Here is a 12,966-nt window from a genome sequence, read left to right as displayed (position 1 = left end):
AAAAGATACAATAGAAGTAGACGATTAATTTAAGCTACTTCTTAATGCAATACTATGTTGTGGTGTTGAGTTATTAACGTACAAAGATAAAATACTTAATTAGGTGGCCGCTTCGCTTACCCGGCCGCTTCGCTTGCCGCTCACGTTAATAATAAAAGTTGTTTAACTTACTAAGAAACTTGTTTATAATATAGATGAAGTGTAAAGAGTAAGAATTAAACTATTATTTAGCTAGAGTCTAGACGTAGTTCACGTTTTGTTCTATGTGGAGATGGTAAGGTCTTAGGTATGCGCATATAATCGAAACAGGCTAGCACACATTTCCCGCCATGGCTACAAAGTTTACTAAGAAAATTTCTCTGGGCGCTTTGCGCGACGTAGACTGCCAATGTTGAGGGATTTTTCCGAGAGCTGGTTCTGGGCATACATTATGGTACAGCCACAGAGACAATGCAGCAAGAGACCTAGCATTGAGCGTGCCGATGCTTGAATGCTGTGGGCGTAGGCCAAGGTTGCAAATGGGGGGCGGGCAAGCAAAGCCAAGTCAGGATAAACGGCCTGCCGATTCAGCAAGCCCCGCTCCCTTTATGCACGCCGCTGCGCCACACCTCGACGCTGGACAAATGCTCACACGTCATGCGCACATGCGGTGAATATTTGGTTTGATTTGCATCTTGCCATGTATTACGATGGATGCATCTATCTTCCCGCAGCTCCTTGACGTAGCCAGCTAGCGTCTAGGCCCTCGTCCAAGACCCCTTTAATCTGGCCCTTTTTCTCCTTCTCTGCCACTGCCATTCCCTTCCATTCCTTCCCTCGAAGCCACAGGTAGCCCTCAACCGCCATGTCCACAAAGCCCACAACAGACTATGTCGAATCGACAGAACCACCCGGGACCAAGACAAAAGCCCAGATGCTGACTGACGTCTTCTCCCTCGCCTCGCAATTCAGCACCTGTGTTGAGGCATTCAATCGCATCCACCCGACAAAAGACCACGACCATGCGCAAAAAGTGGCGCTTGCCAAGCTCGGCATCCAGCAGGGCAGACTACTCATCTTTGGAGACGCCGTGGGCATCTCTGCGCCGCCTGCGACAATTGCGCGACACATGATTCCAAGCCATCCTGGAATCACAAATCCAGACCCAACTCTGCCCGTCAACTTTGGTGTGCGCGATCCCAGACTCGATGAAGAGGTCATCAACGCCAAGATTCGAAGGGCGCTTCACGAGATCGCGGGCCGACCTAGCAACATGTCACGAGACGAGCTGATGAGCATGTACGGCCTGAAAAGCCCAAAGACTTTTTCCAAGGCCGAGTACCCCGCTTTAGACAGCAATCGGCTGGAGGGTTTCCGTGAAAAGTATGGCTTGCTAAAAGATCTCCTTAACCAAACTGGTGCTCGGTCTAGTCTAAAGCGGAATCTGAGTATGACGACATCGCATTGGCAAGTCAAGGACACTGCGCGCTTCAACGATTATGTTAAGACAGTGCGCACAGAGGTTGATGCTCTGATTGATCTCATGGGTGTAAAAGAGCAAGTCGATCGTGGAATTCGATCTGATCTCAAAAGCATGGGCTGGCACCCTGATCTGACTGGCCCGACAGTGAGACAGGACTGGGAGAAGCTCCGTCTGATTCGCGAGGCCTGTGAAGTCGACTATCCCGAGTACATTGAAGTCATCGACAAGGCACTGCAGTACATAAGTCAAGAGCTCAAGGAAACCAGTCTCGCCCAACACCGCGCAGGACTCGGCATCGCAGAGCCAACCACAGAAAAATCGGTCCGCCGCAAATCAGACCAAGAGACACGGCCCGCGCCAGCCCCCATGTCAGCAGCTCCCAAAGTACTCCTACCCGGCACTCGTAAACCTGAAGCAAAATCTCACATCCAGCTCGCCGCCGAGCGCGCCATCAACCCCAATGCGGGCAAAGAAAAACGCCCAAGCTGGCTCTCCGCCTTCAAATTCAAGTCCTGGAACAAGAGCATCAAGCAACACCCCCAACAACCCACACTGGAAAAACAGCGCTCAAACAGCGTTCCGACCGTAGACCCGCAGCGCTCCCTTTCCGCGGTCGAAACCCAAGATCCCACCTCCGACGCCATGAGCCCCTTACAAGCTGTACGTTCGAAATCTGTCGGCGCAATACCGCAGTCCCCCCAACTCCCCACCGACGACCTGGATTCCCGCATGCACACTCTCTCGCTTGAGGGGCAGCAGCACAACAGTATCCCGCCCATTGCTGAGGACGGCGGTGAAGTCAAGGTGTTTCCCGTCAGCGAAGGGGAAGTAAACGGCGGCAATGAATTCGACAAAAACATGCTTGTAAAAGTTGAAACTGCCAAGAGCGAGGGTAGGGATGAGACGCTACAGAACGTTAAGACGGCGCAGAGTTACATCGATAGACATGATATGTATCCTGCTGTGGGTAGGATCGAGACGAAGGATATTAGGAATGTGGCGCATGTGCCTGGACAGTAGATGTGGGGTGTGGAGTTGGTTATGGTTATGATTATGATTGTGATGGTGTTTTCTTCTTTGCTCTCGCTTGATACCATGTTTAGTAGTGTTGTTTCACTTGGTTGGTAAACTTTAGTTTCTCAGGTATCAGTCCTAATATAAATGAAAGAGACCATTTTTTGATATTATCAAGGCGACGTAAAGATCATACTTTATTTTATCGGAAAGGTGTGTCATATACGAGGAAAAAAGATAACCAGTAACCTCAATCCAGTCTGTGAGTAGTAAGAGCATGGCACAGCGCAGGATTGTCAAGGGTATTCAAGCCATGCTACTTCTTCAACTTATTGTTCTATCGTCTAGCGATATTCACGAAGAAATCCTCGGTCACGAGGGATGTCCCTTCTACAAACTCCACATAGTTCAAATATCTATACATCTATCAGAAATCCTTCCAGATGATGCAAGGCCGGGTCCTTGGGCCCTGTTAGCATCGAATAGAGTTACTTCTGCAGCCCTTGAGACTTGTTTTTTCGGACGCTTTAAACGATCCGTACAGATCTTTTGTTGGGTTGCAATCATTGTGCTTATGTGCGTGTCTCCAGAATCCCGTTCTTAGAGGGTAGTTTTTGAGGCATCTAACTGCTAGAGGCATGTCGAAGCGTTATGTGAAAGAACACTGCCGAAACTACTCGAGACAAGGACGTTGGAAGAGAAGCAATGGAATTTGTTTTTGATGAACAACCATGCGGTGTAATCAGCGCTCTGCCTCTAGGCAATTGGGGTGAGTCTGTGCGAGCATGGTGCTTTGTATCTTGACTACGTGCTCTAGTAGTTTTATAGCATCACCAGCCTGTCCACCTCCGTAGTAGGAAACAGCAAGCTGATGCTGCGACGCTAGCTGATTAAAATGAGTCTCTGCAAGCATCGTATCTTGTTTCTTGACAACATGCTCTAGTAGTCTTCTAGAGTCCCCAAATTGTCCATTCTGCCAGTAGGAAACGCCAAGTGTCTGTTGCGACGCAAGCCGAGAGGGGTGAGCCTCTACGAGCGTAGCGTCTAGCATCTTGACCACGTACTCTAGCAGCCTCACAGCCTCCTCGATCTGTCCATTCAAATGATAGGCAACACCGAGTTCATGCTGCGCTTCCAGCCGATCTGGATCACCTTCATCCAGTACTTCTCTGCATTGCGAGCACTCCTCAAACCATCTCACTGCTTCTGGAAATCGAACGTCGAAAATTAGGCATCGTCCCACCCGATAACTTGACTTGGCTCTGCTTTGGGCATCAATAGGTGATTTTGTATCAAGTAGTCGTAGTGCGTGAGGCATGTATGCTCCTCATACGGCCTTGTTGGTAAATTCATCGCTCGGGAAGACCTTAGCAACATGTGCCATAGCTTGTTGGCTCACGCTTGCAGCACTACTACACTTGTCTACCCAAACTTTGGTAGCAAGATGCACAAGTCGATGTACGTCGTACCATTCTTCTCTTCCGTCAACCTCAAGAGTGTTGTTGCCTTCCCGCCTTGATACAAATGAGTACCCGCAGAGCGTGCCAACAGCTTTTTCTAATCGCTCTTGCGACTGCACCTTCGTCAACAGCGACTATGGTATTGCCTTCCACTCGATGCACGACATAAATGCTAGCAGATCTGCTGCCACCGTATCGCGCCCTGAAAGTTGACTGAACGATACTACCTACGTTGAGGCCACTGCGTTCGCCGAGCCCTCGTAGCGTGTTTGATCTTGGAACTCTTTGCTCATTAGACTGATGGTATCTTGCTCTATATGTCTCAGCAGCCGCAGATACCTTGTAAAAGTCGTTCTATTCATATTTAGGTACGTGGCAGCCTGAGAGATGGCCAAAGGGAGGTACGCCAACTCGTCCAATAGCTCCTCGCATTCCTCAGTGGGGTTCTTTCTGATTAAAGACTTCTCCAAGAAGTTCATGGCATCTACTTTGCTCATATAACCCAGCTCTAGAACGTCGCCTCGCGTCAACGCCACGGCTAATTCTTGCACTCGTGTAGTGAACACGGTCATGCCCTTCTCGCTCTCCGGTAGATAGTCGATGATGCCCGCAGCATACTCGGTGCCATACAAGATGTTGTGATCATCTGCATTGTCGAGCACAAGTAACCACGGTCCTGCCTGATCTGCACTTAGATGCTCCTTCACAAGCTTTTTTACGTTGTCTTTACTCGTCTCCGCTTGGCTGATATGCAAAGCAGCGGCAACGGCCACGCAGGCTTGCTCGTACCTCTCCATCCTGAGTGCAGGCATCCAAAAAATTGAGACGGCTGGCATGGTCTCTCTGACTATGTACGCAAATCGCAAGGCTGACTGAGTCTTCCCAGTCCCACCGAGTCCCACAATCGACATCTTTTGGCATCCTGTGTCCTCCAGCAACGTCTGATGAAGGATCTCGAGCTTTTCTCTCCTTCCAAGAAAGTATCAGTTCTTTGAAAATGGTATTCAGTAGGAGGGCTTTTGGACAGCTGCAGCGTAAACAAATCAGACATACAACAAGCTTTTTATCCGGCTGCCATTGTACGTACCAGGTGTATAGGTGGCGGTACTCCCTCCAAGATTCACCGTTGACGCCTGCCGCTGGAACGATCCCTGCGAGTCTTCTGCGATCGCTTTTCATAGCCTTTTGAAAGCATTGGTCTCTCACCTTCGCCATAGTTGAGGAACGTGAACAGACCAAAGATACCCAGCAGCGAGTACGCCTTGTCTTCTACACGCGTAGTCTGACGCTGGTTAGACCAAGATATGCGCTCCTCTACTCTGAAGTTATCCAACGGTGCTCCTGTAAGGACTGGGCAGGGGATGTTGGTGATCTCGTGGATGAGCTGTTTTAGGTTGTCTCGGTCGCCTAGATGCATCCAGTCTCTAGAGTAGAAGCTTGCAACACACGGGGCAAGCAGTTCTTGGAGCGTCCAACCTCGAGTAAACCAGCGGCTTCGCCTAAACTCTTCTTCCCATACAGGTATGTTGGGTACATGCTCAGTCGTTGGCTCAGCGCCAAATACATCTGTTAGAAGAACATAGCATCGAGTCGCTCCCTAGTACCAGCGAAACATGGAGTTGATCGCATGCTGAAGCTCGACATTATCTGTCTTGTTGATACAACACGTATCCACCCACAAGTACCGTAGGCTATCCTGCTGAGCCCGTTGTGCGCAGAAGCGGATCTTGTCGAAGCCAGCCTTGTCACGACCAAGACCTCCAGTAAACTCGTCGAAGGTGACTTCCTGGCCAGACAGCCAGGTGTGCGAGAGTATGGCGTAGGCGGGCACGTTACCAGCGCCCATCAGGTCTTCTGTGAGCGTGATTGTGCCGTCATGTTGTATCTTGAGCAATCACATGTTGTGACGGAGTATCATCGGTCCTTGGTCGCATCAGGCTGGACGGCATGGAAGCGCGGCAGCCTGGCAAGCTTTTAGATCAACCGTTTGGGCTTTGCCGTGCCGCCGTTAATGTTGATAGAGGCGGGCTACGTGTATGTTCACACGTGGGGAAAAGAGTACACTCCCTCGTTTTGCTAAGCATCGGGGTGGGCTATGATGGCTGGCCTGCGCCACAGCTCAAACCGTCTTAGCATCGCACAGGTGTACAATGCAGACTGTTCAGCGTTCAAAGCCCTGCTATGCAAAAATTCGGAATGCATGTAAATACAGGCTGGACTTCATAAAAAGTCCCTTGGTTTTATATTATATGATGCCAGAGGTGTGAGCCCAGGCTGCCTACATTGGGGTATTGGTGTATATAGGTGCCTTCGGCGCCGCCCCTCTGCCACCACCTTGCCCACCTACGTGAGACATCTTTGGAACGGAAAACATCTTAATTAAAACCCTGTTGCCTCTTGCATATACATAGAGAAAGATTTGTTTTTGCCCCCTTTTGTATGATATTTAGAACCTGTGAAAATACAAAAAGGCTGGACAGTGTACTACTAGAATTAACGTATCTTTTCGTGCGCAGTGTCTAGTATGTGGAGATGTGGATGTAGAGTTGGTATCTCGCAATTTTAGACAAGAGTCATAGAGGATCTTTCAAACCTCCAGAACAGTGGAACTATAGTGCTCAATGGTAGAGCAGGTATGCATCGTCGTTGACGCTTCCAACGCTAAGGCCCAGTTGCCCAGAAGCAAACCCAGCCATACTGTATTTTTGGTTTTGAAGATACACAGTAGGCTAAGAAACTTCCAGAGTATAGTTCCAAGCTAACTCATTCTTCAATATATAGTGGGGCTGAGTTGATAGTGCCTGAACGATGTCCATGATTCTGCGCGACGGGATGTTCTACTAACCCCAGTGAAGGAGATCATAGTATACATACTAAGCTATCTCACCAACCAATATCATGAACCCATTTCAAACATCATCGTAGCATGCCCCATGTATAGCCACTTCATTTACCGCATCGTAGGAATGAACCCCTGACTATCCTTCTGCTGTTGTTCAAAACTCTGCTTAAATGCCGCCAAACCAGCCAAAATACCACCAACCATAAACAGCAGCGAGACAATCGACCAAATGACGCCCCAGCACTGCGAGGAGCCGCCGTAGCGCTTCGCAAAGACACTCGCGTCTGAAGAATTCACCTTGCGCAGAATAAGATCATCACAGATATCCCAGACGCTATATAGCGACGACATGACGCCAATGAATAGCTGTTTCAAACACACAAAAGTCAGCAATCACACAACACGGAGAGAAAAAGGGAAAAGCAGCGGGGACAAAACATACAACCAAAAATCTCAATGCCTCCCCATGCTCAATAAACCAAAATCCAACTAACAACCCCACACTCCCCAAAATCGTCAAAATGGTCAGCCAATCCTTGCGCGCCCACCACAGCGTGAGCAAAAAGCACACGCCTAGCACGATACTCGCTACCTTGGACGCGACAATGTTGAAGCCGCAAAAGGTGAGCAGGGCGCCGATGAGCGAGGAGCCTAGGTAGCCAGCGGGCAGCGTAACGATTTGCTTGCCGCCGCGCATGTGGGTCACGCCGCCTTCGTGGGGATCGAGCGAGATAGATTCGACGCGGCCGCCGGTGCATACGGCGGTGATTGCGTGAGAGAATTCGTGGAAGGCGATAACGAGCATCTATCATACCACATCAGTCCACATTCTAATACATTATCCCTTTCCTCTCCGTGAAAGCCCTGCCAGTTTCCGTATCTTTCTCTTTTCTTTTCTTTATCTGAAGGAACTGTACGAGAAAGGGAGGTGCATCAAACTCCATGTTCATCGAAGACGAAGAGGATGGTGACCAACATACCTTAAACGGCCACAAAACCCACCTCACATACGGTAAATTCCACAACAACGCAATAACAACCACATACGCTCCTATTACCCCCAGCGTAACACCCTGAGTATGGTTTACCGATAAATCCCTCTTCGCGAACGCATGCCGCGCGTACACCCCCTCCGAACTCGAAGCCTCAAACGATGAAGCGAAAGACGACGACGATAAAACAGCTGCTCTCCACGCCAGTCCCGCACTCTGAGGTTCGAAAGCGAGTGTCGGTGCCATATCTTTTTTTTCTGACTTTCCCGTCTCTTTTCTTTGTTGATGCGGTGGTCACACACCGTCTTTAACGCTGGGCAGCTTCAAGTGAATGGATCCCCAACCGGAAGGCGTCTGTATACAAAACAGCCAGATAGTATATTCCAGAGAAACGACTGAGCGGAAAGAAATGCGATATGTAGTGGTTTGGTTTGTTATATTTATTGTTCGGCCACGGAGTTAAAGCAGACCAAACCAGAAAGTTGTGGGGTGGAGATGCAAATAAACAAACGGGTGGACAGCGAGCGTTGGTTGTCATAAAGGCTGACGCGTATGTCGGGTGTGCCCTGCGCCACGCTAAATTCGGCATGGGTGGGCTGCGTGGCTGTGTTGGCAGACTGCGTTGGGTTTGATAACGTAATGTTTTTTTGGCTCTCGTTTCTCTGTATCTATACACCTGCTCAACTATTTGGATTTTTTATTTAGTAAAGGAAAAGTCACATTTCGTATACATGTAAGATTCAAATGGATTTGACGTGAATTGATTTGGGGGTATAGATATGTGATGTGACACTCCTCTAGGCCAATATGCAGCGCTAAAAAGCAGTCATGCGATACGAGTACCTTGGCATGATTATGCCCAAGGAAAATCAGGGAAAAAAAGAACACCGTTTTATCAGTGCTATGTAATATACATCAAAGAGACTATGCGCCTAGTTAACGCGCTCTTGGTGCAACGACATTCCCCTTTCGGGTGAGCTGTCGTCCTTGTCGTTGTACTTCTCAGCAACGCTGCCAGGCGCACCGCCATTGGCAGCGACAGCGCTGTGGCGGCGTTGCCAGTAAGCGTCGTCGCGTTCGTTACGCGTAATGTATCCTGCAGGTACCCACTTCTTACTGGTCCTAGCGGAGAGGTTGTTATCCGAGTACATAATGTCGACGTTCTCGAGAGACAGACCCTTGGTCTCGAAAAGGAAGAAGTAGACAATGGCGGCTGCGACAAAGTTGCAGCCGAAGAAGACGAAACCAAAAGCGTATCCGATACCATCATCGGCATAAGGGGTGAGGAAACCGATCAAGAAGTTACCTGGAGGGTTTTGTTAGTAAACACAAAATATGCAGGAACAAGGAGTGACTTACCAAGCCAGTTGAATGCCGTAGCCAACGAAGCTTGCTTGGCACGTGTTCGCAGAGGGAACGTCTCACCAATTACGACCCAAATGAAGGGTCCCCATGTGGCAGCGAAACTTGCAATGAACATGCATGCAGCGACAATCATAACAATTCCAGAAACCTCGTTCTCAGTTGGGGGTAAGACGACACCGATGACGGCGAAGATGAGGAGCCAAGTTGCTTGCCAGAGACCTCCAAGAACCAGTGGAATTCGGCGACCAAGTCGCTCGATGAGGTAGAGACCAGGGAAAGTCATTGCTACATTGACAGCGCCAAGAATGAGCTGAACCTGAATGGGATCTTGAACACCGGCGGACTGGAAGATGGTTGCTCCATACTGTAAATTGGTTAGTCACAAATCGTTCCAGGAGATATCCACTAAGACCTACGTAGAAAAAGTAGTTGACACCAGTCCACTGTTGCGCAAACTGAAGGGCACAGCCAAGGAACGTCCTGTATACAACACGGGGAATACCAGAAGATGAGCGGGCGAAGCATTCCTTCCAAGAACCCTGACCGGCGCTCTTTTGCTCGTTGATGGAGTCCTCCATTTCTTTGAAGTCTTCATTGACCAACTGGTTGTTGGGGTCGTGCTTGAGACCACGGAGACGAGCCATGGCGATACGCGCATCTTCCCATCGACCCTTGCCAGCCAGCCACCTAGGCGACTCAGGGGTGAATAGAACACCGAAACCAAGAGGAACGGAGAAGGCGATACCAAGACCAATGACGATTCTCCAGGAGGCAGAGTTATCCTGACCTGGGTTGTCACGGACACCGTAGTTGATAATGTTGGAGACTATCGAGCATAAGTATCATCCACATGCATGGAGAAAAAGCAAACTTACTCAGAATGCCAACAGTAATCATGAGTTGGTATGATGCGACGACTGGGCCACGGATTTCACGGGGGCAGACTTCGGATTGGTACATGGGGACACCAATAGACAGAATACCGACACCAAGACCAGCAACAATACGACCGATAGTCATGTGGACCCAACTTTCCATGGCCGTGACTTGGATAGTGTTTCCGACAATGAAGATGATCACACCAACAGTAAGGTTCTTGCGACGTCCAAAAAAGTCGGCAGTGTATGCACCAGCAAGTGCGCCGAAAAGGGTACCAATAGACATGAGCGAGACGAGCAGAGACGAGATAGTTGGATCAAAAGCAACCTGACCATTGCCCTGATCTTGTCCGAAGCGGTCAATGAAGTCGCGGAACAGCAGAATACCGGAGATTTGACCCTATACACGATCAGGAAATGTTTCGACAAAAGGCAGGAAGTATCTCAAGCATACAGTATCGTAACCGAACAGGAAACCACCAATCGATGTAATCACACCGAGCATGATGGCCTCAGTGCCGACTGCGGCACCGCGAATCTTGACAGAACTATCATGAGTTAGAACAATGCGCATACATGTCGTGCAGTATAATTTTCAAACTTACACTGTGCCCAAACCCATGATGACTGTAGTAGATTGAGCTCAGCGAAAGATGCTGAAGGAATCTGAAAAATTGCTTGTTCTACGCATCGCGAACCCACCAGGACTTAAGTATCGTCGCCAATCCCTTGCCGACTTTGGCTATGCGGTAATGCCCAGTGTTGCGCCCAGCTTTGCGCCCAGACATGCTCTTCCGGGGTTGTACGTCATCGCCGCCACGCCGTCACAGGCGCCCTGGGCAAGATGGACCCTACGTTCTTGGCTCGAATTGCGCAACAGCCATACGAATTCCGTCCTGAGCTCTTGAAACTGCAGTAGTGGGCTTGTCCACGCAACATGGCTGCTGGGGAACTAGCGACCGACATGTGGGGAAGTTGGCCGCGATTCGATAGCCAAGGCTACTCCGCCGACTATTCCGCAGAGGGCCAATGACCGTGGTTGCGCTACCACAATATCGCAGGAGATGGATCGGGTTCCCCTATGAGCATCTGACCGCGGACGGCCCATATGGTGTCCTACTGCTTGAAAGAATGAGAGCCTCACAAGCGCCTCTGATGATGCTCACCCCGCATTCACAACGGGTGGCACCGCGTCGCGTTCTTGACGCCCGTTATGCCGCACAACCGGTTCGCAGAGACAGGGCCATTGTCGCGTGACGTACATGAGGGTGGTAAATCAAGGCGACGTGTACGCCCAGGGGCCGGTCGGACGTCGGTGAAGACACTTCACTTTGCGATGGAGGTGGGGATGAGGGCGCCTTGAAGTCGATACAGGTCTGTGCTGCCCTCAACATCACTCCATCGTCCCCCCGACTTTCTCTCCGCCTCTTCAACAAGTGCCGCTCGAGCCGGGCCAATGTTTATGGATTTCGCTTATTTTGCCCTTCAATCTCCGACCGCGTGCAGACAGACTCGGGCCAAGCAAGAATGTGACCCATTAAAAATGCAACATGAGCCAGGTTTCGGTCTCAGATCGGCGGAGGTGGTCCACTTGAGGCTCAAGGAAGCCACCAAGAATTTTCCAATGGCTTGTTAGCGGCCCGCATCGCACGAGAAAAGGAGGAAAGACATCCTCGGCAGTTCCGCAGCCGTGGGGAATGCGTGAATAAAACTCTGAGGGGCAGTGGAGATGTGGTGGTGAGGAGAAGAAGGGGGTTGCGGAGATGTGGTGGTGTGGTGGTGGTGCGGGGACCTGGAGACGCCTCGCCACTTCTTGGGTATGTCGAACAAGACAAATTGAGCAGAAAGGATTCTCAACACTTTGGACAGATGGACACAATATGTTTCACATACACCTGCTACGATATCAGGTAACGAATGCTGTCAAGCTGTGGCTCACCGTCGTCGCCCATCGAGGTTTAGTGCGGCTGAAGGATTGAAATGCGCATAGATAACGCACTGTGCTTTGCAAGCCGGCGAGCATGACTCGGGACGTTACTCAGTTGTTGGGGCATCTAGCAGCCTCATTGTTCGAAGTATACATGCATATATCTACATATAAGAACGATAGTATGTCCGCAACGTTGCTAACGTGGTTGTCAACGGTCCGCGCGGCTGAACTGCACGCAGCCGCATCACGTGCAATAGTCCAACCGGGACCAGAAACGGCAATGTTATGACGTCACTAGTCGTCCTAGACAAGGTGTAGAAACCACAGCAGTAACCTCCGTAGCATTACACCGAGACGACTTGAAGCATACTTATTGGAAAAGAATTGTCTTCATCTCAACCCAGCTGCACAAAATGGTCAAAGATAACGACACCGTGATTGAGTTCGTGATTCGCGTGCCTATTCCTACTGCTTGAGGCATGCTCATCCTTACCCCAGGGAGTTCAACGAACTCATAAACATGACTGCCGACGAACTCAAAGAGTGGCTCGGCAGCCAAGAATCTGAGAGCGCCGGTTGGACCAACGACTCTTCATCCAACGGCGAAACAATTGGCCACGAATCGGGCCGACGCATCGTCTCCATCCTTTCCAAGAATCCGCAGAAAAATCCTGGCAAGTACGACGTAAGTCCTGAATTCAACCACAGAGTACCACGCATTACATGCCAGGGCTGACTTAATGTTTTTTTGTGTCTTTAGCAAGAAGATATTGATCATATGAGAAAGGTGGTGGCGTATTGTAAGAGACATTTAGCCCAGGAGGAAAAGGCCAAGCAAGATACTGAGACTAAGAGCTACAAGAGCCTGAAAAACTGGGGACACGATGCTTTGAAAGCTTAGTAAATGCCTTTGTAAAGAACGAAAGAGTTTGATTCGCACAGGGGGCTATGTTTCTAAATCGAGTAATTACAAGGGTTGTTCAGGTATAATTCTGCCACCCATATCTCATCCATGTAGTGAGA

General features: G+C 49.8%; 7 protein-coding genes across 7 annotated transcripts; 2 read left to right on the top strand and 5 right to left on the bottom strand.

The window, feature by feature from the left end:
• Window positions 1-844: 844 nt before the first annotated feature.
• On the top strand, window positions 845-2,482 carry COCCADRAFT_90859 (uncharacterized protein; the record flags this gene model as incomplete). The annotated part of the gene is made up of 1 exon (XM_007712095.1): window positions 845-2,482. The coding sequence occupies one exon, from the start codon at window positions 845-847 to the stop codon at window positions 2,480-2,482; it is 1,638 nt and encodes a 545-aa protein (XP_007710285.1).
• Window positions 2,483-3,218: 736 nt separating this feature from the next.
• COCCADRAFT_3373 (uncharacterized protein) lies at window positions 3,219-4,733 on the bottom strand (the record flags this gene model as incomplete). The annotated part of the gene is made up of 2 exons (XM_007712053.1): window positions 3,219-3,738; window positions 4,168-4,733. 2 exons carry the CDS (start codon window positions 4,731-4,733, stop codon window positions 3,219-3,221), a joined length of 1,086 nt encoding a protein of 361 aa, XP_007710243.1.
• Window positions 4,734-5,533: 800 nt separating this feature from the next.
• On the bottom strand, window positions 5,534-5,782 carry COCCADRAFT_90823 (uncharacterized protein; the record flags this gene model as incomplete). Its single annotated transcript, XM_007712094.1, has 1 exon — window positions 5,534-5,782. The coding sequence occupies one exon, from the start codon at window positions 5,780-5,782 to the stop codon at window positions 5,534-5,536; it is 249 nt and encodes an 82-aa protein (XP_007710284.1).
• A 1,104-nt stretch (window positions 5,783-6,886) lies between these two features.
• On the bottom strand, window positions 6,887-8,016 carry COCCADRAFT_90871 (uncharacterized protein; the record flags this gene model as incomplete). Its single annotated transcript, XM_007712093.1, has 3 exons — window positions 6,887-7,144; window positions 7,221-7,583; window positions 7,759-8,016. The coding sequence occupies 3 exons, from the start codon at window positions 8,014-8,016 to the stop codon at window positions 6,887-6,889; spliced, it is 879 nt and encodes a 292-aa protein (XP_007710283.1).
• Window positions 8,017-8,702: 686 nt separating this feature from the next.
• Window positions 8,703-10,518, bottom strand: COCCADRAFT_90855 (uncharacterized protein; the record flags this gene model as incomplete). The annotated part of the gene is made up of 5 exons (XM_007712092.1): window positions 8,703-9,076; window positions 9,130-9,499; window positions 9,552-9,961; window positions 10,011-10,413; window positions 10,468-10,518. 5 exons carry the CDS (start codon window positions 10,516-10,518, stop codon window positions 8,703-8,705), a joined length of 1,608 nt encoding a protein of 535 aa, XP_007710282.1.
• Window positions 10,519-12,051: 1,533 nt separating this feature from the next.
• Window positions 12,052-12,210, bottom strand: COCCADRAFT_90769 (uncharacterized protein; the record flags this gene model as incomplete). The annotated part of the gene is made up of 1 exon (XM_007712091.1): window positions 12,052-12,210. A coding segment is annotated over one exon (159 nt), but the record flags the coding sequence as incomplete, so codon positions are not given.
• Window positions 12,211-12,356: 146 nt separating this feature from the next.
• Window positions 12,357-12,844, top strand: COCCADRAFT_35075 (uncharacterized protein; the record flags this gene model as incomplete). Its single annotated transcript, XM_007712068.1, has 3 exons — window positions 12,357-12,385; window positions 12,442-12,628; window positions 12,704-12,844. The coding sequence occupies 3 exons, from the start codon at window positions 12,357-12,359 to the stop codon at window positions 12,842-12,844; spliced, it is 357 nt and encodes a 118-aa protein (XP_007710258.1).
• Between the last annotated feature and the right edge of the window lie 122 nt (window positions 12,845-12,966).

The sequence above is a fragment of the Bipolaris zeicola genome (genome assembly GCF_000523435.1).
Source record: "Bipolaris zeicola 26-R-13 unplaced genomic scaffold scaffold_38, whole genome shotgun sequence".
In the NCBI taxonomy this organism is placed as follows: domain Eukaryota; kingdom Fungi; phylum Ascomycota; class Dothideomycetes; order Pleosporales; family Pleosporaceae; genus Bipolaris; species Bipolaris zeicola.
This window is presented reverse-complemented; position numbering and strand designations above follow the sequence as displayed.